The following is a 27,098-nucleotide window of genomic DNA, read 5'->3' on the forward strand; positions in this document are numbered from 1 at the left end:
TTAGAAAACCTAGCACATTTATTTTTCCTACATTTACACACTTAGTCCAGCAGTCGTGGAGCATACGGATCCCTTCTTTGTAGAAGTTGGCCTCTTAGACCTCCAGAAAATGGTCCACAGCAGGGGTGATTGATAAGTTCATGGCCTAAGGTAGAAGGAGGTGAGGAGGAACTTCAAACTTTCTGCATTTTCACTCAGAGTTGAACTGCACGGGCATGTAACGAGAGCTGTATAACTCATCTCCTTCTACCTTAGGCCACGAACTTATCAATCACCCCTGCTGTGGACCACCTGGAGGTCCAAGACGCTCTCGTTACATGCACGTGCAGTTGAACTCTTTGCATGATAATGCAGAAAGTTTGAGGTTAATAACCCAGTTCCTTCTACCTTAGGCCACGAACTTATCAATCACCCCAGCTATGGATCACTTCTACAAAGAAGGGATCCGTATGCTCCATGACCGCCGGACTAAGTGTGTACACGTAGGAGGGGACAATGTTGAACAATAAATGTGCTGGGTTTTCTAAAATTGACTCCTTCTACCTTAGGCCACGAACTTATCAATCACCCCTCGTATGTTTCTGTGTTTCTATATGGTGAGTTGTTGGTAAAGATAATTGACATTTGCAAGTTTTTGTACTCTAATTGGATCATTTTGTGAAATTGGAGAGTAGCTGGAAATGTCCAGGGAATGCCCAGCATTGGTCAGCAATTTGTACGCATTTGGTTGAGACCATGAGAATTAGCAGATTATCTCTGGATTTATTGATGGATTTTCCATTGCAGTACCTGCTCCAGATCTCCACTCAAAATGGCTTGCAGCCCATGAACCTACGTGGAGACCCAATGAAAACTGAGTTGGCTCCAACCTGACTCTGCTGTGGTCACAAACTTGATGACATTACAAATGAGGAGTGAATGAAGACAGGCAGCTGTGAAAACCTAGCTTAAGATCCTCATGCAGAAGATGGTCAGAGGGGGGAGAGATCCAGAAAAAAGAAAATGAATATAATCTGTGTCTGCCCACAATTCGCAGTCCTGTGGAATAATTGCTATGATGCCCTTCTGAACAAGCTACGTGGTCTTACAGATGTAATCAGAGGACCTTCCACAGTAACAGTCACTGCTTCAAGTGCTTCATGGTGTAATTGGTTTTTAGGAGGGTTTGGAAGGAATTCATTTCTTATTTCAAGCACCCTTGGGATAGAGAAGTCCACATTCTGATAATCTGATGTGATTAGCCCATAACTATAAATAAACTGCTATCTTCAGAATCTTCAAGATCCTAAGTGAGTAAGAAAGGGTGAATCATGCTTATTTTTCTTTAAATTAAAAATAGTCACCAGATCATGAAGACCAGAGAATTCTTATGCTAAAGAAGGAAGTCCATGCAGGAAAGCTGTGTGGGGTGGGGAGAGATCCAATGCAGATACCAAGTTCTAGTTTAGGGCTTTGCTGACTTAATCTCTGGAATACAGACACGCTAGCTTTGCCTCCCAATCCACATCGAGCAAGGAGCTTGGAAAAGCCCATGAATTCCTGCAATGTGATTGTTGATTTAAATTGGAAATGCTGGAGCTGGAAGCTATTTTGTAACTCTTTAGACCGGATCGTATGAAGGACAATTTGTTACTGGTTTTCTTATTTTAAACATTTGACTTTAGGATGGATTTCTTTTAGTGGCAGAGGTTTGAAATGAAGAAATGTTCAGGCTTGTAGTATGAGAGAACAGTGCATGTGCATAAAAATTCAGCAGGAAATACACAGCATGTTGATGTTAATTGACATTTCTGGCAATTATTAAGGAAACAAAAATGATTCAAATTCTTCAGCTCTGTTTAGAATTGAATCTGTGCTTCTTTCAATATATGTTAGTTTTTTTCACAAAGGTCAAGTGAAAAAGTTGTATTCGTTTTAAGTTCTTATGTTGGTTTTATTCAAAATTAGTCAGTTAGTTGTGTCATAATATAACATGGTCACATGACACAATTCTTTTGTTGTGATTGGGTAACTTTTCTTGCTGTAAATTGTGAAGCTATAACAGTAATTTTGTCAATTACATTTCCTTTCCCCTGAGATATGATTGGCTAATTACATGACATTATATTTTATATTTTTGCTTGCACTCATTTTGTTAGCTGCCTGCATTTTCATTTTTTAAATGTTTCCACTTTGACCTAGTAGATTTTCTTTTATAATTTTGGCTTAACTACTTTTTTAATAATTTCAGCACAGTCCAAAGAAGATGAGTAAAGGACCCACTCTCCTTTCATGTGGAATTATGGGTAAGTTTAGAAATTAATTTGCTAGTATCTATTTGCGCTAATTTTAACTTATAGGATCTATTAAGGTGGGACGAGCTTTAAAGAGTAAAATAATTAAGGAGGTTAATTTCATTGGCTAAACACAGTGTAGAGGATGTTTTCTGTGAAGTGTGGAGCTGCTTTCATGCTTATTGTTCTTGGAAGAGTTTCTGGATGCTCTGAATTCTAGATCCGAATTGAATTAACTAGATGCCTCGTTAGCCCATATTGACTGGTCACTACAGTAGCACAGCACTGTTACAACTTCAGGGCAATGGAATTCCACGTCCTCTCTGTGAACGCGTGGGTTTCCTCCAGGAGCTGCAGTTTCCTCCCACGGTCTAAAGACGTATCGGTTAGTAGGCTAATTGGTCATTGCAAAAGGTTCTGTGATTAGATGAGGGTTAAATTGGTGGGTTGCTGATGGTGTGGCTCGAAGGGTTAGAAGGGCCTGTTCCATGCTGTATCTCTAAATTTTAAAAAAGTGTTGGTGCGTTGTCAAGTGGTTAAGGCATCGGTCTAGTGATCTGAAGGTCGCTAGATCAAGCCTCAGCTGAGGCAGCATGTTGTGTCCTTGAGCAAGGCACTTAACCACACATTGCTCTGCGATGACACCGGTGCCAAGCTGTATGGGTTCCAGTGCCCTTGTCTTGGACAACATCGGTGGCGTGGAGAGGGGAGACATGCAGCTCAACTACCGGTCTTCCATAGAACCTTGCCCAGGCCTCAGTCAAGATCGAAATCGATGGACAGCCGAAGAAGAGAAGATCTCTAAATAAAAGAAAATCATAGAACATGTAATGTGCATTAATAGCACAAATACAATGATTGATTTGCAATGCATAGTTTAGGCAGCTCATAAGACAATGTAAAATATATAGGGTAATTTTAAACTATAGATTAACTTAACCAATCTTGCATTCCCATAGTGGGCTGTGTTGGAAGGGAATCTGGATCAGAATCTGTGCTATAGTATTATAGAAACTACACTGGCATGCTTCCTTCAGAAGAAATGTCCTTTAGGGAGCACCGGATAAGGTTATTTACTTTTCCATGAGCACAGGATTCAGATGGAGAACAAGTCTATGATGTCAACCCCTCCTCCGTCTCCCTACAGTACCCCAATTACATTACACCTTGATTAATATATAGCATTTATAATTCTGCTTATAAAATAGGGAATCTGATACTCGTAATGTAAACTGAGGGAGCTGGTTGTGAGAGCTTTGTTTTTAAGAGTCCTGTATAAAAATCAGAGCATAATATTTTTAAGGACTGTTTTTGTAGTCCAGGTATAAAAGTAGGAAAGGAGCACATTGTACTTCGTCCAGTTTCAAGGTGGTAATTGAGACAGTAATCTGCTGACCCTTTGAAACCCTTAATTGAATGGGTAAAGGAATTTCCATCCTCAATAGCTCAAGAGCCATGGGGTTGCTTCTGGCATGAACTGATGTCCTGATAGTCTGTGTACATACAGCATTACATAAACCAGTGGACAGTAAATGTGCAATATACTGATCATGTCCTAACTTACCTGCCTATCAGAAACACTGCCGATGACAAACCCAAAAGCCTTCACGCCTGGTTGAAAATAGCTCAGTGTTTAAATTGCTGAAAGCCCTTTTCAATTGTATTTAATATATTACAGTTTGATGTTTCTGATAAGGTTATTTGTATTGCATAGGTTTTGAATGATTTATTTTTATCATTGTTACAAATGGGTGAATTTGAATTTTCATTTGCAAAGTAATGACTTGACTGATTGCAGTGCAACTATCAAATAATTAAGAACATAAGAATATAGGGAACCTCAAGTCTGCGCTGCTGTTCAATAACATCATGGTTGATTTGCTTTTGATCTCAACTCTAATTTACTGCATGTTATCATTATCTGTAGCTATGCTCCTGTTTAAAAATCCATCCATCTCAACCCTTAACATATCATTACTCGCCTCTAGCACTCTCTCGGGTTGAGAATTTAAAAAGTTTACAACCCACTGGTGAAGAGATTTTTCCTCCATTCTCCTCCTTACGTGGATGAGCAATTGTCCTGAAATGTTGTCTCCTAGTTCTAGGTTTTCCCAAAAGGAAAATACCCTCTCAAAATCTACCCTATAAATCAGTCCCCCTCCCAAACTAAATCTGATGTGTTTCAATATGGTCACCACTGATTCTTCTAAACCACATTAAGCAAAGGCCCAGCCAGTTCAACCTTCCCTCATCTGACCATTCCTTCACGCCAGGAACCACTTAATGAACCTCCTCTGCACTACCTCCATTGCATTTCTAAATAGGAGAACAAAGTCATACACAATATGCTTTCGCCAACATCTGGCACATATGGCAAGACATTCCCCATGCAATAAGGGCCAATAAATAAAAATTTCCACAAAATCCACATATTGGTGAAAGCCGAACCTTGCATTGTTTGTGTTTTTATATGTTGAACAAAGTCTAGCTGAGACACACAGCTGTTAAATTTGCAAAGGAAGTACTGGAAATAACTTGGGTGATATATGGCGTAGCGCCAAGCTAATGTGTATTTTAACTTGCCAGTCATGAGGTGGTGTTGCAGTTCTGTGCAAAAATCTTATATAAAATATAGTTAGGATGTCTTAAGATTTTTGCACAGTACTGTATTTGTTAACGTGCAATGTAGAGTTCTACCGGGTGCAAAGCATATTGGGAAGGTCGAGGGTGGAGCGCTGTAGGAGGGACGTGGACAGGGTGGCAGAGGAAGAGTGCCAGGGGCAGGGGTTGGCACAGGTGGAGACACACCCAGCCCTGAGACACCGGGCAAGTCCATTTGATTCCAAACAACTGGTTTATTGATCATTACAGAATGTCTCTCTGGTGCTTCCTGCTCCCTCCCCTCTCCCCTTCCCCTTTTCCCAACCATGATTCCTGCCCCCTTCCCACTCTCAGTCCACAGTAGAGGCCCATATCAGAATCAGGTTTATCATCACTTACATATGTCATGAAATTTGTTTCTTTTTGTGTGGCAGTAGTACAGTGCATTACGTAAAATTACTGCAGTACTGTGCAAAAGTCTTAGGCACCGTAGTTATATATGTGCCTAAGACTTTTGCACAGTACTGCATGTGGATTGCATCTCATCTTGTTAAGATCTTTGGGGCCGTGATAACACAGAGAGCATTTTACCACCCTCTTGGCTTTAAGCAGGGGTTCCCAACCTGAGGTCCATGGACACTTTGCTTAATGGTATTGGTCCATGGCATAAAAAATGTTGGGAACCCCTGCTTTAGAGTAATGCCATTGACAAAAGGCCTTTAAAATCATGGTATATATTAGTAAACTGATAGGCCGTTGCTGCGATTTTCTCCATTTGTGCCTTTGATGCTATTATTTAACCGACTGTTATCACTAAAAGTGGCCAAGAACTTTGTACAGCTCCTTGTTTGGTTGGTTTCTTTTCATCAATGTAAGTAGTAATCGGTTCACATTCCCTTCCATCTGAAAGTTACTCGACTGCCCTGCATTAAAGCATTCCTTACTGGAAAATTGAGAAGCTTTTGCCAACATACACTTTTATACACCGAGGAAACAGGCCATAATGGTAACAACTATTTCCATAGTGACATGTGAATTGGAGGAGCATCAGAAACAGGGTCTGCTTTTGGTTTAGGCTTTTATGACTCGCTTAAGCTGTTTTAACGATACCTTCTTTGTACATTGAGATCATCCTGTCTGAAAATTAGAAGCCAACTTTAAGGATTGTGCCAAGGCTGTCTTTTCTCCAATTAACTGCTTTTTACACATAGTGGTAGCACTCTACTATTAAAATGGGCTGTGTGCTTCCATGCAGTGGATGGCACTACACTGCAGAGGTGAAACAGCAGAGATTCCTCAGAATGGATTTGGTTTTTTTATCATTCCCACATAGGAATACGTTGCTGAACTCAGGTTTCTATTTATTATTGTATCAATAAGGGTGGAAGCAGATGGAGTTGCTCTATCTTGTACGTTAAACACGGCGGAAATCCGAAGCAAATTGCTGATTCAGTGAGACTGCCCTTGGCAGTGGTTGCTGTGGCAACAACAATATCAGGAGTCGTAAATGCAGAAGAATAACTGGCTCAATAATTAGCTGCTGTAAAACTGGTGGCTAGCTGCATTTGAACTTATTATTAAAGTGTGGCTGGAGATGAAGGAAGCTGGAATCAGACGCAGAAACTCTGTACTGAATGATGAGAAGGCGGCCGATCAGACTGCACCGGGATGTGCTGCCTCATCAGAAAGGGCGGTCACTGACTCACACTGTTCTACCCGGTTCCACATCTCTGCGTTCGAGGCTGACGTACATCCTCTGACTTCACGGCACAGTAGGAGTATTTGTTGACATCTTGTAGACTGTGTACTTCCCTGATCTGTGCCCTCCATTTTGGCCCTTCAATCTCCTGATTGCCGCTGCCACCTGGAGATGCGGGATCTTTCTTTAGTTTTGTACACCAACCATTTCTCTACACATCAACGCTGCTCACCCTTTCACTCTCCTGCCTCCTGTAGGGCGTCGAGCCAGTGCCTCGGGGCTGGTCTCTTCACCCGGAGCAGGATAGTTCTGATCCCATTCACTAAACCCCCTTCATCCTTTAACATGCTCACCTAGATGTCTATCCCTAGGCCTTGTTTTGTCCAAATTTTGTGTCAGAGTCCTATGTTTTATCATCATCATCATTATCATCATCATCATCATCATGTGCCATGTCATATGACACCATCATTATGTGCCATGTCGTATGTTGAGGGCAAACATGTCTCCATGACCATGATTGTTCTTGGCAAATTTTTCTGCAGAAGTGCTTTGCCATTTTGTTCTTCTGGGCAATGTCTTTTCAAGACGGGTGACCCCAGCCATTATCAATACTCTTCAGAGATTGTCTGCCAGTGGTTGCATATGCATCAGCTGCTCATATGACCATTCCCCACCTGCTGCCATGGCTTCGCGTGACCCTGATCAGGGGGCTAAGCAGGTGCTCCACCTTGCCCAAGGGTGACCTGCAGGCTGGTGAAGGGAAGGAGAAGCTTACATCTCCCCTGGCAGAGACGTATCTCCACCTCCACCGCCCTATGTGTATATATTTTTAAAAAACAGAATGGCCTTAATGTGGACTTTTAATTAACCCCACTGATCATATTGCCAAAATATCAAAAACATCAGATAAATAATGTCTGTTTTCTGTATTCTCACCAACTTTCTGTTGCTGTTTTATTTTTATCATCAAAATTAGGGAACATTTTATTAAAAACAATTACAGGGCATTATAGATATCCCATTTGAAAATCTACATGCAAAACATTTATTGTATTTCCATATCAATGCGGTTCATTTATTTCCTTAACGAACTGCATCACGGTTTATATAAACCATGCTCCTTGACTAATATGGTGATGCAAGCGGCCTCAACTAAAAATCAGGTCACCAAAGTTCAATCTTAACATGGCAGCTGTGGAACTTGTTTTGGTAACAAGCTGGAATTCTATCTTAAAATTGCATCTGGTTCGCTGATGTTGTTCCGGGGAGGAAATCTTGTCATTGCTGTCTGGTCTGGCCTTATGTAATATTTGCAGGTTTCCTAACTTCCTTTTCCAAGTGAGCTTTTTCCAGCGTTGTCCCCTCCTCTGGCGCAATGACCATAAATGAGGTTATTTGAAGGACTGTTGTAACCGTCCTCTTTCTCTTCTCTCTGTATTCTGTCACGATCCAATGTTTATGGTACTTGAGTTTCACTAACTTCTGTACCACACTTATTTCATGTCCAGATAAATACTCTGTTTCATCCTTTTCAACCATTTCAACAGTTATACTCTTCTGTGGAAAACTGTGTCAGAATATATATAGTATCTACATAACTGAGTATTTTTTTTGTATCCAGTAGATGTAGCTGCCATAAAGTTAAGAGCTTAGATGGGGTGGAATTTGTATGGTGAGGAAAGTTTTTCTTCAGACAGCACTTAGAAGACACTATCAGCAGAGGGTAAAGCTTGGCCTACTCTTGGGTAATAGGGTGGGGCAAGTGACTGAGATGACAGTGGGGGAGCACTTTGAGAATAGTTCTGTTAGTTTTAAAACAGTTATGGAATGGAACAGAGCTGGTCCACAGGATCAAGTTCTAAATTAGAGCAAAGCAAGTTTTGATGAGATGAGACAGGAGCCTATAGATGTTGATTGGAGTCGGTTGTTTCCCAAATTTTATTGGGAAAGTTGCTGGTAATGTTATCAGCAGAAGATAAAGGCATTGCTTAGATTTTGGGTTCTGAAGGTTGTTGTCTTGGTGTTGAACCTACGCATTTAAACAGAGAAAGTATCAATCACACAGATTTTATTGATATATGATTAAAGCACTAATGATGCAAAAATTCAGGAGAGAGCAAACATCGCAGTTCTAATCCTGCATTACCAAAGCCAACAAATATTTCATTTCTCCAAAGTTTGTCAGTTCTACGATTGGCCAATCATTCCCTGTAAAGTAACGCTACAGATGTTTTGCAGAACATGGAATGAAATAGTGCTCCAGTATTTTTAGCCATCAGTCTTTTGTTTTGCTTTTATTCCTCATTGTCCCTCCTCCTCCTGACTTCAGCAGCAGTTCTGAAACTGCTTTAGCAGCTCCTGAAGGCTAAAATGATGAAGGAAAATCTGAACCATATTTTGGGGAGTTTGGCTCAATCCCCAACACAGTGGAGAAATAATATATTCCTTTTCAATCTTTCCACTTGGTTCTGATGTGTGAATCTCGGCAGTGCAGAGAATTCCAAAGCTTCGCTACTCTCCTTACTGTTGTCATCCATCTTGCTGTTTCTAGCACCCTGTTTCCCTACTTTTCTTAAATAGTGGGGCTGTACTTGACGTTCTGCAGCCTGTGGCAATGATTGTAGAATTTCAAAGGCAATTCTGTATGCATTATCTGTTTAGTCACTCTTACCAGCCTCAAAATGTCAGGTCATTAAATTCTGGGGAAATGAACATTACTTTATCTTTTCACGGATGTTAATTTCTTTGAGCTCCACCTTCACACGAGTTCCCAACTTTGTTATGCGATGGACCAACACCATTAACTGAGGAGGCGGTGGACCGCAGGTTGGAAACCCATGCATCTAGATCAGGAGTTCCCACCTGGGTCCACGTCACATAGACATAGAAAACCTACAGCACAATACAGGCCCTTCAGCCCACAAAGCTGTGCTGGACATGTCCTTACCTGAGAAATTACCGAAGGTTACTCATACCCTCTATTTTTCTGAGCCCCGTATACCTGTCCAGGAGTCTCTTAAAAGACCCTATCATAACCCTCTCCGCCACTGTCACTGGCAGTCCATTCCACGCACTCACCACTCTCTGCGTAAAAAAAACTTACCCCTGACCTCTGTATCTCTGTATCTGTATCTTAAAAACTTACCTCTGTATCTACTTCCAAGCACCTTAAAACTGTGCCCTCTCATGCTAGCCATTTCAGCCCTGGGAGAAAGCTTCTGACTATCCACATGATCAATGCCTCTCATCATCTTATACACCTCTATTAGGTCACCTCTCATCCTCCGTTGCTCCAAGGAGAAAAGGCCGAGTTCACTCAACCTATTCTCATAAGGCATGCTGAATGGTGGTGCAGGCTCAAAGGGCTGAATGGCCTACTCCTGCACCTATTTTCTATGTTTCTATGCTCCCTGATCCAGGCAACATCCTTGTAAATCTCCTCTGCACCCTTTCTATGGTTTCCACATCCTTCCTATAGTGAGGTGACCAGAACTGAGCATTGTACTCCAAGTGGGGTCCGACCAGGGTCCTATATAGCTGCAACATTACCCACGGCTCCTAAATTCAATCCCATGATTGATGAAGGTCAATGCACTCTATGCTTTCTTAACCACAGAGTCAACCTGCGCAGCAGCCTTGAGTGTCCTATGGACTCGGACCCCAAGATCCCTCTGATCCTCCACACTGCCAAGAGTCCTACCATTAATACTATATTTTGTCATCATATTTGACCTACCAAAATAAACCACTTCACACTTATCTGGGTTGAACTCCATCTGCCACTTCTCAGCCAGTTTTGCATCCTATCAATGTCCCGTTGTAACATCTGATAGCCCTCCACACTATCCACAACACCCCCAACCTTTGTGTTATCAGCAAATTTACTAACCCATCCCTCCACTTCTTCATCCAGGTCATTTACAAAAATCACGAACAGTAGGGATCCCAGAACAGATCCCTGAGGCACACCACTGGTCACCAACCTTCATGCAGAATATGACCCATCTACAACCACTCTTTGCCTTCTGTGGGCAAATCAGTTCTGGATCCACAAAGCAATGTCCCCTTGGATCCCATGCCTCCTTACTTTCTCAATAAGCCTTGCATGGGGTACCTTGTCAAATGCCTAGGTGAAATCCATATACACTACATCTACTGCTCTACCATCATCAATGTGTTTAGTCACATCCTCAAAAAATTCAATCAGGCTCGTAAGACATGACCTGCCTTTTACAAAGCCATGCTGATTATTCCTAATCTTATTATGCCTGTTCAAATTTTCATAAATCCTGCCTCTCGGGATCTTCTCCATCAACTTACTAACCACTGAAGTAAGACTCACTGGTCTATAATTTCCTGGGCTATCTCTACTCCCTTTCTTGAATGATGGAACAACATCCACAACCCTCCAATCTTCTGGAATCTCTCCCATCCCATTGATAATGCAAAGATCATCACCAGAGGCTCAGCAATCTCCTCCCTCGCCTCCCACAGTGGCCTGGGGTACATCTCATCCGGTCCCAGTGACTCCTTGCTTAATTGTATTGGTCCATGGCATATAAAAGTTTGGGAACCGCTAGTCTAGACTATTCTTCACTTTGTTCTTCCAGGATGACTGATTCAAATGTTTCTTTAATAATTCCTTATTCCTCCGAGGTAATCTATCTTGTTGCTATCTAAAGAACCCACATTAACTTCAGCTATCTCTCCCTATTCATTCATTTTATTTTGCAGTTATGTTTTTATTCCACACTAATTGATTCTTGTTTTTGACTCCCCTTTTTCTTATCAGCATCGTGCTCCTTCTTTGTTGAGTGTCAAAATGTTCCCAATTCTCAAATTACTGCCTTTCTTGGCAACTTTGTAATCCTTTTCCTTTGATCCAATACTCTCTTTAACCTCTTTTGACAGCTATAGCTAGGTCACTTTTTTTTTCCTTAAGGAATATATATATCATATAACTGTATATTAATCCTTAGAAAGTTGCTTCTTTACTTTCATACCTGTTAATGTGGTTTCCAGTTTATCATGGCCAATTCACATCATATGCCTTCATAGTTTGTCAGATTTAATAGATTAATTAGCTGCTGATACACAAAAGCAGATCTACTATACGAAGGGTGATTGATAAGTTCGTGGCCTAAGGTATACGGAGTCAATTTTAGAAAACCTAGCACATTTATTTTTCAACATAGTCCCCTCCTACATTTACGCACTTAGTCCAGCGGTCGTAGAGCATACGGATCTTGGACCTCCAGAAAGTGTCCACAGCAGGGGTGATTGATAAGTTCGTGGCCTAAGGTAGAAGGAGATGAGTTATACAGCTTTCATTACATGCAAATGCAGTTCAACTCTTTGAGTGATTATGCAGAAAGTTTGAAGTTAATAAATCATCTCCTTCTACCTTAGGCCACAAACTTATCAATCACCCCTGGTAGACTGTTGCTACATTTAGTTTTGATCTAGAAAGCCATCTCTTATATACTGCATGAGTCCATTCTTTTCATTTTTACTGCTAATTTAATTTGCCAGCTCCATGTTGATCAAGATCCTTGTGATTATTTTACTGTTTTGAAGGCCTATTTAATCTTTCCAACTAAGGTTTCTTGCCCTTTGCTCTGTCTTATCACAGCCAGACGTGTTCTACTTCATTTTTGGAGCCTGAATCCTCTGCTGCCTTTGTCCTGTTTTAGAATGGTAGGGCCATCCTGACACTGTTTTTCCATTTTGCCTGTCTCCGCTAAAATATAAAGCATTCTGGAATTCTCAGTATTGAGTCACTTTTCAGCTTGGCTCTTGGATCACGTCCATTTTTTTTCCAATTATGCCATTGTTTTTCTCAGTCGGTTATGAATGCAATGTGCATTCAAACAAAGTTGTTTTAAATTTCTCTCTTTACCACATCCCCTTGCTCTAACTGGAGCTGTGCTTGTATGCTCATATGCACTGTTAATCCTCACACACCCTGGTTATCCTGACCTATTTTACTAGTGTATGCTGTACATAGTGACATCAACAGTACTGTGCACAATTCTTAAGCACACCTCTATTGCTTGGAGCTGAGAGAGAGGTTGTAAATCTGGCAGGAGCAAAGGATGATGGGAATGATGAGGTGGAGCGCCAAGGGAGGGGTGTAGGATAGGTGACGGAAAAGGAGTGCCTAGGGCAGGCGATGGTGCGGGTGCAGACACACCCATCCCTATGATACCAGGCAACGTAATTTGATTTCAAACAATTGGTTTAATGGCAAGCTGACCTTCATAACAAGGGGAATTGAGTATAAGAGCAAAGAGGTCCTTCTGCAGCTGTACAGCGCCCTGGTGAGACCACACCTGGGAGTACTGTGTGCAGTTTTGGTCTCCAAATTTGAGGAAGGACATTCTTGCTATTCAGGGAGTGCAGCGTAGGTTCACAAGGTTAATTCCTGGGATGGCGGGATTGTCATATGACGAAAGATTGGAGCGACTGGGCTTGTATACTCTGGAATTTAGAAGGCTGAGAGGGGATCTTATTGAAACATTTCAGATTATTAAGGGATTGGACACGCTGGAAGCAGGAAGCATGTTCTCGCTAATGGGTGAGTCCAGAACCAGAGGCCACAGTTTAAGAATCAGGGGTAGGCCATTTAGAACGGAGTTCAGGAAAAACCTTTTCCACCCAGAAAGTGGTGTATATGTGGAATGCTCTGCCCCAGAAGGCTCTGGAGGCCAAGTCTCTGGATGCTTTCAAAAAGGAGATGGATAGAGCTCTTAAAGATAGAGGAATCAAAGGTTATGGGGATAAGGCAGGAACTGGATACTGATTGTGGATGATCAGCCATGATCACAGTGAATGGTGGTGCTGGCTCGAAGGGCCGAATGGCTTACTCCTGCACCTATTGTCTATTGACTACTATAGAATGTCCTTTGGTGCTTCACACTCCCTCCACTCTCCCTTCCTCTTTTCCCAATCCCGATTCCCCTGTTCCTGGCCCTTTTCCACTCTCAGTCCACGATAGAGACCCACATCAGAATCAGGCTTATCATCACTCGCATGTATCATGAAATTTATTTTTTTTTGTGGCAGTAGTACAGAACAACGCATAAAATTACCACAGTACTGTTTGAAAGTCTAAGACATCCTAGCTATATATATCAATGCCGAAGTCTTTTGCACAGTACTGCACATACTTTGATAATAAATTTACTTTGAACTTTGAACTTTAAACCTTGCTTTGTTGCTTTGTCCTTTTGCTTCAGCTTTATAAATTTCCCTCACCAGAATGTACCCTACCTCGCCCTACCAATTAGCTTGAAGCCTTATCTACAGATGTAGTTATTTGATTTGCTAGGGCACTAATTCTGGCCTGATTAAAAGTTAAAGTTGCTCCAAAGGCAGTTTCCTCCTTTATCTGTAGTAGTGCCAGTTACCCGTGAAGTGAAACCCATTTCTCCCACTCTAATCTACTGCAGACGTGATTGCCATAGATTCCATTGATTTCAATTAACTATGATTGTTGTGCATTATCAGCCCTGCCATGTCTGTCCTAAAATACTTCATTTTTGTTGATCTGTTAATCACATCTAACTACAGTCAAGCCAAACCTTGGATGCCTGGTCTCCAGACTTAATTTCTCAGGTACCACTGCTCTCTGGTCACATGACTCCAGTGACCCACTTACTTGGCAAGCTGCTTGCTTACCACTGGAAATCAGTGGAATTTAAAACCACACGATTAAACCACACTGCGCAGCTACATTAAAGAAATATTTAATGTTCTGCTTGCCACTTCTTTTCATAGAGTTATAAAGTCCAGTGCCTCTCCGCGGACTGTCAAGCACCCATCTGCACTCATCACATTCATCTTCTTGCACAACCATTAGCTCCCCTCACCCAAATCCCCTGCCAGTCTTTTAAATGAGTGGCAATCTAATTAACCTTCCAAGCTTATTTCGACTATCTTTGCCTCAAAGTGCTTTCCCTTCCAACACTGTAGTTCCCCAGGCAGCCAAGCTGTGCAAAATAACACCTTGATTTTTGTCCAAGCCCTCCACAATGTCTGTGACCTATTCAGCAACAAAACTCTTGCCGAGTCCAATCCCATTTTTACCCTTTGGTTCCTAGTCTGTCCAGCAGAGGGCAGAATACTGACTCGCCACCCCCCACCCTCACTTACATACCTTGCTCATGTCATCAAGGACAAAAATAAAAATAATTGAAAGAAGTTTGGAAGGCGAATTGGATCCTGTGATTTGTCTCTCATTTAAATGGGGGGATTTTGGGTGAGGAAGGAGGAAAAATGAGGTTAGTGTAGTCAGGTGTGTAAAGGTAGGTGGAGATGTGTTGTGGCAATTATAAAGCCCAACCACAATGAATCAACATTGCAGCAACAGGTTAGTTTGGACCTCTTGGCTGTATTCTCCACCAGGCAGTGTATTTGGCCACTGAACCATTACGGACTAATGGGAGGGCAATAGTACCTACTAATCAGCCAGGGCGGAGTGAGGAGTCATGCTATAGGTGCGTAGGTTTTTTGTTTCCAAGCCATTGACGCACTCCATTAATACCAGGCATGGGGGAAGGAGAGTGTGAGAATGGTGATGGGGTTGGGCCATTTTTCTGTCTGGATCCAGAGGGCGGATGGTAAAGTGTCTTCTTTTGCTGGAGCACCTGTTCTGTCAACTATATGGCTGCCTTCTCAATTCAGAACTAGGGCCAATGTTAATGGACGTGCTGGCACTGGAGAGGGTCCAGAGGAGGTTTATGAGAATGGTCCTGGGAATGAAAGGGTTAACGTGTGAGGAGTGTTTGATGACCCTGGGCTTGTACTCACCAGAGTTCAGAAGAATGTGGGGGTGGAGGATCTCATTGAAACCTATTAAATATTGAAAGGTCTAGATGGAGTGGATATGGAGAGGATGTTTCCGACAGTGGAGGGAGTCTATGACCAGAGGCACAGCCTCAGAATTGAAGGAAGCCCATAGAGAACAGAGATGAGGAGGAAATTCTTTAGCCAGAGGGCAGTGAATCTGTGGAATTAACCATCACAGGCAGCAGTGGTGGCCAAAACATTGCATATCTTTAAAGTGGAGGTTGATAGGTTCTTGATAAGTAAGGACATCAAAGGTTATGAGGAAACGGCAGGAAAATGGGATTAAGAGGGATAAAAAATCAGCCAGGACGTAATGGTGGAGCAGACTTGATGGGCCAAATGGCCTATTTCTGCTCCTATGTCTTAAGGTCTTATTGTTAATAATGTAAATATGCTTGGAACAACTGTCTTCCAGCCTCGAGTTGTAGGGTGTGTGGGTGTTGATGGTATTTGCTGTGGTGTGCACATTGTAGTTATAATGTGCCTCTAATGATGATCCAGACAGCTTTCAGTAATTTTCTTCTCCAATGAATGATCTGCCTGTAACCATTTGATGCATGAAACTTCCCTGCTTCTGACTCAGTTACAAACAAGGTGTCTCCTGTGACACCTGCCTGGAGCTGCTTTTCATGTTTTTCTCTGCAACACTGAACTTGTTTTCTTGAAGAGCCATTGTGCTTAATACTTCTGTAGTTTAGTGGGGGTGAGGAAGGACATTTTCATACTCGCCTATCAGGAGTCACTCCCAAAGGAGATTGCTTAGAAGGCACTTTGGTTGCATGCATGTAATTAGAGGAGGCTCAAAACAGTCAACTGCGAGCTTTGCCTTCAGACCTTGTTCTCATTTAAACAGAATTCTTCCACGTCTTCAGAAAGATGTTTAAACCCCACCACTTTCCTGGCCCAAAACCCACTTCCTTTGTTTTTTTTGGGCTTTCAAAGTCACAAGAAATGTGACCTCCTGACAAGTATATTTTTGCTGGATTAACAAAGCCAAATCGGTCAGCTCATTTGACTCTCAATTCCTATGAATGAGATGTCAGAGTTCAAAGTTTAAAGTAAATTTTATTACCAAAGTACATATTTGTCACCATATACAGCCCTGAGATACGCCCCCTTTGTGGGCATACACAATAAATCTAATAACCATAACAGAATCAATGAAAGATCACACCAACTGGATGGACAACCAGTATGCAAAAGACAGCACACTGTGTAAATACAAACAGAAAGAAATAATAAATACTTAAGCCATAAGTATCAAGCCCATAGGTTGTGGGAACATTTCAATGATAGGGTGAGTGAGTCTGAGCGAAGTTATTCTGTTTGGTTCAAGAGCCTGATGGTTGAGGGGTAATAACCGTTCCTGAGCTGGGTGATATGAGTCCTGAGGCTCGTATACCTTCTTCATGATGGCAACAGTGAGAAGAGAACATGACCTGGCTGGTCGGAATCCCCGATGATGGATTTTGCTTTCCTGCGACAACACTCCTTGTAGATGTGCTCAGCGGCAGGGAGGGCTTTACCTGTGAAGAACTGGGCTGTTTCCACTACCGTTTGCAAGATTTTCCGTTTTGTGCTGTTGTTTCCACACCTGGTGTTATTCAGCCAGTCAATATCCACCACAAATCTATAGAAGTTCGTCAAAGTTTTAGATGTCATGCCGAATCCTTGTAAACTCTTACGGAAGTAGAGGCATTGCCGTGCTTTCTTTGTAATTTCATTGGTGTGCTGGGCACAGGAGAGGAACTCCGACATGATAACGCTGAGGAATTTAAAGTTGCTGACCCTCCCTACCTCTGATTTTCCAATTCTCTGATGAGGACTTGGCTCATGAACTTCTGGTTTCCTACTCCTGAAGTCAATAATCAGCTCCTTGGCCTTGCCGACATTGAGTAAGACACCACTCAGCCAGATTTTCAGTCTTCCTCCTATATGCTGATTCATCACCGCCTTCGATTTGGTGTCGAGAGCAAACTTAAATATGGCATTGGAATTTGGCTTAGCCACATAGTCATAAGTGTAAAGCGAGTAGAGCGGGGGCTAAGCACACAGCCCTGTGCTGATGGAGATTGTGAAGGAGTTGTTGCCAATCCGAACTGACTGGGGTCCTTCCTTGTGGAACAGACTAATGAATAGATTGGCATGCTACTATTGTGAATTTCTTACTGAGGAATTTAAAGTTGCTGACCCTCTCCAACTCTGATCCCCCTGATGAGGACTGGCTTATGGATCTCTGGTTTCCTTTTGCTAACCAAAGAGCTGATTATTGACTTCAAGAGGAGACTGGGGATTAGAAATTTCTGTAACTGAGATCAGTGGAGAAATATTTAACATGATTATTATGCGAACATAGTCATTTGCTAATATTGGTCAAGCTATATTCCAGCCTCTGCTTTGGGTGATCTCTACAGTATATGGCTTTGCCCATTCTGCTATACTTTGCTACCTTTGTAACTCAACAGGCCTGCAAAATCAATTATAATGTTGGCATTTATTATTTTCATGCTTGTTGAAAATTTGGCTTTTAAAAAAAACAAGCAGAAGACTTGAAGTTTGAATTTGTGTGCTGTGCTCTGACTGAGCTGTTTTGCAACGTACTTTCATTCTGAGAACCATGCGCTAACGTTGAAATATCAGCTTGTAGGTATAATAATTAATAAGAGGCTTTACACAGTTGAATGCAATATATAAAAATATATTCTCTGCAAAGTCTTTGTGATGGCAAATGCCCATCTTCACATCGAGGATGCCCCCAATGTGCCCAGTGGGTTGGATTCAGAACAAACCTAGCATTTCACTGCTGATGACCATGAGACACTGTAACTATCTGCGGTAGCAGAAATGTTTATCAGCACCTACTGTTTAAGCCTCATGGTCCAATATTTTCCTCACTCTAATATTATAAGACAGGAGATCGGCTCTACTGCAATAACGAATGCAGAAGGGTTTGTTGGGATGCCACAGAATCACGGGGTACCAGTTTAATGAAGTTGTAGTGAGTTATGTTGCCATGTTGCCGTGTGGCCAAGTGGTTAAGGCGTCGGTCTAGTGATCTGAAGGTCACTAGTTCGAGCCTCAGCTGAGGCAGCGTGTTGTGTCCTTGAGCAAGGCACTTAACCACACATTGCTCTGCGACGACACCGGTGCCAAGCTGTATCGGCCCTAGTGCCCTTGTCTTGGACAACATCGGTGGCGTGGAGAGGGGGGACTTGCAGCATGGGCAACTGCCGGTCTTCCATACAACCTTGCCCAGGCCTGCACCCTGGAAACCTTCCAAGGCGCAAATCCATGGTCTCACGAGAGTAACAGATGCCTAAAAAAAAATGAGAACCACTTGCAACAGTGATCTCATGTTTGGCAGATCAGACTGAGGCTCTGCTCCCACCACTGGGAGCTAAACAGTGAACGGGTGGAGGAGGAGGATTGAAGAGCATCACTCGGGCTGCATGTTCCAAACCTGCAAAGAAGGGGAAAGGCTGTAAGTCCCTTGGAACACCCTCACCTGCAGGTCTCCTTCTGCATCACACGTCATTCAGACTTGGAAGTATATCACTATTCCTTCATGGTCACTTGGCTTGAATCTCGGAACTGGTGCCTGAATGCAGTGTGAGAGCATTTACACAGGAAGGACTATAGTGGGGTCGTAAGGTCAATTGGCTACAACATCGAGGATGCTTTGGCTTGGTCAACAGATCTTGCCCTTGCTAGTGACATCCAGATCCTGAAAATGAATTTTAAAACAAATAGAGCTCTACCAATGATTGCAAAGTATGAAATTAATTGTTGTCCGGCCCCATCCTCTGTTGATTCCATGTGTGTTTTTTTGGGTGAGTTGCAAACCCCTGGAAGATTCCTAATTTTTGCTCAGTTGACCGACATCCTGAAGAGCAGGGGGGGTTCTCATTATTTTCCCTAGAGTCTCATTCGAGTGGGAGATCATCTGGACATTCCTGTCCTGGTTTACCATGCGCCGAGCTCCACTGCATGTGTTACTGTTGGGTGGATTGAGGGCTGTGCTTGGTTGTGATGCCCTTCCTGTACAGACCATTGCCAATATCAGAACACCTGGATGACAATAACTAAGGGCCAGATGTCAGTCTAGTGAAAGAGCTGAAGGAGGGAGAGTGCTGGTTAATGAGGAAGAGGGTTTAGTTTATTTTTACAGTGCATTATTTGTATTTGTTCAGTTTCGATATGCTGAATGGCTTTAATGGATTGAAGACCAGGTGACATTCTGCCTCTCCATAGCAGCAGTAATGCAGTTTAGAGGGAGTTATCCCATAGCGGATTACCTGTGGTCATCCTTTATGTTGACTATTTGATGAAGTCATGTTAAAATATGTTAAAATACCCCTTTCTGCAAGTATGATATATGTATGCGCAGAGGCCACTTTATTGGGTACACCTATACAGCTGCTCATTAATGCAGCTATCTCATTAGCCAATCACATGACAGCAACTCAATGCATAAAAGCATATAGACATGGTCAAAAAGTTCAACTGTCGTTCTGACTAAACACCAGAACGGGGAAGAAATAGGATCTAGGTGACTTTGACCATGGAATGATTGTTAGTGCCAGATGGGATGGTTTGAGCATCTCAGATACAGCTGATCACCTGGGATTGTCACGCACGACAGTCACTGGAGCTTATAGAGAACGGTGTGAAAAGAAAAAAAAAAATCCAGTTAGCAGCAGTTCTGTAGGTGAAAATGCCTTGTTAATGAGAGAAATCGGTGGAGAATGGCCGGTCTGGTTCAAGCTGACAGTACCTCAAATAACCACGTATTACAACAGCGGTGTGCAGAAGACCATCTCTGAATGCTCATCACGTTGAACCTTGAAGTGGATGGGCTACAGCAGCAGAACACCGCTAATAAAGTGACCATTGAGTGTATACGGTAGTTGTAGCCAGAAAATGAGTTTCTGTAAAGGGCAGGAAATAGGTGGAAATCCATTATGCTCACTTCAAATAAATTTACATTTGGTACTGGCTATGTATCATATTCTATTTTGAAAATTCAAGTGCAGAACAGAAACAGATTTTGACAACACAGTATATGCCATGGCCAATGCACATTGAACACAATACTGACGGAACAAAATCATCTTTATCGCAAAGCTATTATTTGTCACTGCCGAATAACTTGATTGTTCCCGGTATAAATCTATTAAAATTTAGCACTAGTGCCCCCTCCGACCATCCTCATGGACGTTAAACCAAATCCTTAAAGTTCCAGGAATAAAAGAATATTAGCTCAGTTTTGCTCAGGGATAAATTACTCCTTTTTATTTCAGAATGTCAGCTGGGCATGTGTTGATCTCACTCTTAGTCATTTGCCATCTGAATTTTATTTTCATCTTTCGCTCTCAGACTGTGGTGTGTGCGTGCGTGTGCATGCGTGTGTGTGTGTGTGTGTGTGTGTGTGTGTGTGTTGATTGGCAGGCGGGTCCTCTCATTATGCCCCCGTGCATTATTCCCATCACTCCTTGTCACTTCAATAATTTCTCATGAAATAGTCTCTGGTTTACTTGGCAGGGGGAATAATCTGTTTTCTGTTCCCTTCCATCTGCATTCCACGGCCTGTTTTCTTCAAGTGCAGACTGTGTTAACGTTCCAGCGTGAGGGGACCAAACTCAGTTCCTCTTGGCTTTCACTGAGTACTCTTTCTTGTAATTTAACCAGGGCCTATCAGTTTGCCTCATCATGACTGAGTTGCAGGCTTGTGATGTGTTGTGACATGAAAGGACTGTGCTCTGCTGGCTTAGTGATCAACTTTCTGAATGGTTTTGTGAACGACTGAGATGTTGAAAAAATGCTGTTTGTTTCCCTGGTTAATATAATGTCAATTTGATTTATTTGATTGATACTGTAAATGGTTGCATTCAATTTTCTATTTAACGATCTAGATTGTGGGAATATTCTGGAAATTTAAAATAATTCTAATTGACTCCTACACCGAATTGTGTTTAGGGTTGGAAGACAGCTTTCTGAGTTGAATATTTAATCTCTGTTTGGAGGGTTTTTGATGGAGGGCATATAAAAGTCCTCTTGAATCTTCATGAAAATCTATATTAAAACTCGGCATTTATCATTAATAATAGTTTAAAGCTGAAGCCTACTGTGTTAACAAAATAATGAATCACTGTGATATAAATATATTCTTGTAGGCTGAACATGCCTTTGGCTTAAAATAGTTTGTGATGAATTGCATACGTATTGATGGAAATAATCTTTGTGTCATATCAATCATCTATGAAGCTGTTTAAACAATGTAATTCCAATTTGGATGAACCCGAAGCAGAGCCTTGCAGGTGATTACACTGTTGTCAGCAGGCTGACTTGCTATATTGCCATGGTAACGAGAACAATAACCAGATCATAAAACCTCTGTGGAATTACGGACGTGAGAGTCTATTCAGCCCATCTATCTGGAAAAGTTCTAAATAATCAGTTGCACCAACCAAGCTCAATCTTGGATACTTCCAGGGTTACGTTCCATCTATTTTATGAAGAAATTCATTTTGGCTCAATAGTTACAATTTTAACCAGACCTTATTAAAGAACAGGTTGGACAAGGTCAATTGAAATATTTGTCTCACATGTAATTTCAGTTGAGCAATAAAGTAGGCATTGATTTTAACTACTTAATTTTCTTGTGGCAATACAAAACATAGAAATACAATAAGGCCACTTGGCCTATTGAGTTTCCTCTGCCATTCCATCGTGGCTGATTTATTATCCCTCTCAACCCCATTTTCCTGCCCTTCTCCCTATAACCTTTGGTGCCTTTAAAACACAGGCCTATCAACCTCTACTTTAGATATACCCAGTGACTTGGGCATCTATGGCTTTCTGTGGCAATGAATTCCACAGATGCACCACCCTCTGGCCAAAGAAATTCCTCCTCATCTCAGTTCTATATGACGTCCCTCTATTCTGAAGCTGTGCCCTCTAGTCCTAGACACATCCACTGTAGGAAACACCCTCTCCACATCCACTCTGTCTAGGATTTCAATATTCGACAGGTTTTAATGATATCCCCCCTTATTCTTCTAAACTCCAGTGAGTACAGGCCCAGAGTTATCCAACACTCCTCACACGTTAACCCTTTGATTCCTGGAATAATTCTTGTGAACCTCCTCTGGACCTTCTCCAATGCCAGCGTATCTTTTCTTAGATAAGGGGCCCTAAACTGCTTACAATACACCAAGAGCACTCTGAACAATGCTATATAAAGCCTCAGCATCACATCTTTGCTCTTATATTCTAGTCCTTTCAAAGTGAATGATGACATTGCATTTGCCTTCCTCTCCACAGACTCAATCTGCAAGTTAACCTTTAGGGAATCCCGCACAAGGACTCTCAGGTCCATTTCCACCTCTGATTTTTGAATTTACTCGCTGTTTAGAAATAGTCTGTGCCTTTATTCCTTCTACCAAATTGTTTGACCATACACCTCCCTACACTATATTCCATCTGACCATTCTCTCAATCTGTCTAAATCCTTCCGCAGACTCCCTGCTTCCTCAGCACTATCTGCCCCTCTACCTATCTTCATTTCATCTGCAAATCGTTGACATATAATGTGAAAAAAATGGTGCCAATACCAACCTTCGCGGAACACCACTAGTCACAGATAGCCAACCAGAATAGGCTCCCTTTATTCCAACCCTTTGCCTCCCGCCAGTCAGCCAGTTTCCTATCTATGCTAGTGTCTTTCTTGTAATACCATGGGCTCTTGTCAAGCAGTCTCATGTGGGGCACCTTGCAAATGCCTTCTCAAAATCCAAGTAGACAACATCCATTGACTCTCCTTTGTCTATCCTCCCTGTTAAATTGTCAAAGAATTCTAACAGATTTTCAGGCAAGGTTTCCCCTCAAGGAAACCATTCTGACTTTAGCCTACTTAATCATGTACTCCTAAGTACCCAGAAACTTCATCCTTATTGTTGGACTCCAACATCTTCTCAACCACTGAAGTCAGGATATCTGGCCTATAATTTCCTGTCTTTTGCCTCTCTTCCTTTCTTAAATAGTGGCGTGACATTTGCAATTTTTCAGTCCTCTGGAAGCAGTCGAGAGTCTCGTGATTCTTGAAAGATCATTCCTAATGCCTCCACGATTTCTTCAGCTACCACTTCCAGAACCCTGGGATGTAGTCCATTTGGTTCAAGTGACTTATCAGATCATTCAGCTTTCCAAGCACCTTTTCCCTAATAATAGCAACTGCACTCACTTGTGCCCCCAACACTCTTGATTTTCTAGCATACTGACTGTGTCTTCCGCAGTGAAAACTGACACAAAATATTTATTAAGTTCCTCCGCCATTTTCTTGTCCCCCATTACTACCTCTCCAGTGTCATTTTCCAGTTGTCCAATATCCACTCTCACCTCTCTTTTAATCTTTATATATCTGAAAAACATTTGGTATCTTCTTTGATATTATTGGCCAGCTTATCTTCATATTTCATCTTTTCTCTCCTTATGTTTTTGTTAGTTGGCTTCTTTTGCTTTTTAAAAGCTTCCCAATTCTCTAACTGCCAATGAATTTTGACTGTATTATGTACCCTCTCTTTTGCTTTTGTGTTGTCTTTACTTCCCTCGTCAGCCACAATTGCCTTCTCCTGATACATCTGATTTTATCTGACTTTAGCTTCTCCTTCTCAAACAGCAGGGTGAATTCCACCATGTTATGATCACTGCCTCCCAAGGGCTCCTTTAGCTTAAGCTCCCTAATCAAATCTGGTTCATTACACAACACCCAATCCAGAATTGCCTTTCCCTTAGTGGACTCAACCACAAGCTGCTCTGAAAAGCTATCTCATAGATGTTTTACTTATTCCCCCTCTTGCGATCCAGCACCAACAGATTATCCTAATCTACTTGCATATTGAAATCCCCCATGACTATCATAACATTGCCATTTTTACATGTATTTTCTATTTCCCATTGAAATTTATATCCCACATCCTGGCTACTATTTGGGGTCATGTATATAACTCCCATCAGGGTATTTTTACCCTTGCAGTTTCTTCGCTCTACCCACGAGGATTCTACATCTTCCAATCCTATGTCACCTCTTTCCAAGGACTTGATTTCATATTTCACCAAAAGAGTCACCCCACCCCCTCTGCCTACCTGCCTGTCTTTCCAATACAATGTGTATCATTGGATGTTAAGCCTTCAACTATGATGTTCTTTCAGCCACGACTCAGTGTTGCCCTCAATGTCATACCTGCCAATCTCCAACTGCACTACAAAATCACCTACCTTATTCAGTATACTGCATGCATTCAAATGTAACACCTTCTGTCCTGTTTTCATCACCTTTTCCAGTTTTGCCACCATGTTATACTTCAGTTCATCTCACTGACTGCAATTTGACCCTATCATCCGCCTGTCCTTCCTCACAGTCTCACTACACATTGCATCAACTTGTATACCATCCTCAGCCCTATCACTCTGGTTCCCATCCCCCTGCCAAACCCACCTCAACAGCTCTAGCAGACCTGCCCTCTAGGATGTGGATCCCCCTCAGGTTCAGATGCAACCTGTCCTTTTTGTACAGGTCCTACCTTCCCCAGAAGACATCCCAATGATCCAGAAATCTGAAATCCTGCACCCCCCCCGCCCCACTTCCTCATCCTCAGTCGTTCATCTTTACCATCATCCTATCCCTGCCCTGACTGGCATGTGGCACTGGGAATAATCCGGAGATGATTATCTTGGAGTTCGTGCTCTTCAGCCTTTTCCCTGACTCCCTGTACTCACTGCACAAGACCTTTTCCCCCCTTTCTACCAATGTCATTGGTGCCAATATACACCAAGACCTCTGGCTGCTCACCTTCCCCCTTGAGAATCTTCTGTAGCTGCTTTGAGACATCCTGGACCCTAGCCCCTGGGAGGCAACACACCATCCTGGCTTCTCTCTTAGGATCTGCTGTCCATCCCACTAACTCTCAAGTTTCCTATCACCAACACACTGCCTGATTTTACCCTTCCCTGCTGAGCCTCAGTGCCACTGGCCTGGCTGCTGCTGTTGTGCCCTGATAGGTCACCCCTTCCAGCAGTATCATAAGGGGTATACTTGTTGCTGGGGGTGGGGGGGGGGGAATGACCAGAGGGGAACCCTGCATGCAGTGTTACTCTGCTTACTTCTGGTAGTCAGCCATCTACTATCTGAAGCCTACACTCTGGTTATAACCAATCAGCAAAAGCCACATCTGTGAGGTTTTCAGCCTCCTGGATGTCTGAGTATGTCCAGCTCCAGCTCCTAACTGACAAGGTGAGGGAACTGAAGCTGGAGCTAGGTGCACTTCCTAAGTAGTCATCAGGGAGATCATTAGGTACCCTAATGACAACACATACATCCCATGAAAAAATAAAACCCTTGACTCATTTAAATAATGTCTAAAAACTGCAAGCTGTGAAATGAGTTTGTACCAAATGGAGAAAGATGTTTTCTTATTTATAGTCAGAAGATTTAATGAATAAATTCTTGCTGTTCTTCTTACCATTGTAACAAAATAGGTCAAGAACACAGCAAGCAACATGCTCACTTACAGTGTTCTGCCTCTGAATTATTTGATTGGGAATTATTTAACATGGCTGTATTGAATGATTGATTTATGATTATTTTTCCATACTATTTCTGTTCCAAATAACTTTTAAAATCACCTCATGAAAATTTCCATTGAAGGACGAAAAGCCTCATTCCTCCAGTCTTTCTTCACAATGAGACAGGCTTCTGCCATTCTGATCCTGTCAGCACAGTTATTCTGTGATTTGTAATTGAAATGGGAGAAAGACGTACTTAATTCAGCACCTTCCATATCCCCAGGAAACCATAAAGTAATTCACAGCTATGCCAGTGTAGTCACTGTTATGGGAAATTTGTTTTTTCAGCGATATTAGATGAGGATCGCCCATGGGGCCTTTTACCTCCACCTGCAGAAATCAAAGAAGCCTTTGTTTACTGATACCAGCACCTCCAGCAAAGGAGAGCTCCCATAATTTTATTGTGTTATCCTCAATTATTTGTTCAAATTCATGAGTATTTGGCAGTGAAGCATCCCACCGATGAACCACACTGACCTTATTGTTCCGGTACAGTGAGACTTTTCAGTTAAAGCAGTAAAGAGGACATATTTGGAAATTTGCAGGACGTATCATTGGAGTACTCCAGAGATGCTGACATCCCTCATCACAGTTAACTCTTAAATGCCATTGACGCTTGTACTTTACATGAAGGTTCTGTTGCTAGATTATTGACTTAATTTCATTCTAAAGAGCAATATAACTGCTGCATAGTTACCTGGTAGGGGAACTGCTACCTCTAGGATTTTGTGGTGAGGGAAAATAATCAGTTTAATCCTTTTTTCAGGAGCAATAGCCCTGATATCTAACATCAGCAAAGTCAAGCTGAGGTAATTTATTTTGGGCAGAAATGGGAGGGGCTTTCAGCTGATTCCATTCATCAGCATAAGAGATAGGAACAGAATTAAGTCTTTTGACCCATTGAGTTTGTTCTGCCATTCAATCATGACTGATTTATTATCTCTGTGACCCACATTCTCATGCCTTCTCCCCATAACCTTTGACACCCTTACTCATCAAGAACTCTGCTTTGAATACACTCCATGACTTGGCCTCCTCTGTAGAATCTG

The 27,098-nt window shown here is 42.1% G+C and overlaps 1 protein-coding gene across 4 annotated transcripts in view; it reads left to right on the top strand.

Moving 5' to 3' along the window:
* Positions 1-27,098, top strand: part of fam53b (family with sequence similarity 53 member B) — a 133,722-nt gene that overhangs the window by 42,838 nt on the left and 63,786 nt on the right. For 3 of the 4 annotated variants that reach the window (XM_063071849.1, XM_063071851.1, XM_063071850.1), the window contains exon 3: positions 2,231-2,285. In XM_063071849.1, the coding sequence (XP_062927919.1) occupies positions 2,231-2,285 (55 nt within the window). Of the gene's footprint in view, positions 1-642; positions 1,290-2,230; positions 2,286-27,098 lie in introns of those variants that run through there. The other variant, XM_063071852.1, reaches the window with a different exon arrangement.

Source organism: Mobula hypostoma, chromosome 19, assembly GCF_963921235.1.
Source record: "Mobula hypostoma chromosome 19, sMobHyp1.1, whole genome shotgun sequence".
Classification (NCBI taxonomy): Eukaryota; Metazoa; Chordata; class Chondrichthyes; order Myliobatiformes; family Myliobatidae; genus Mobula; species Mobula hypostoma.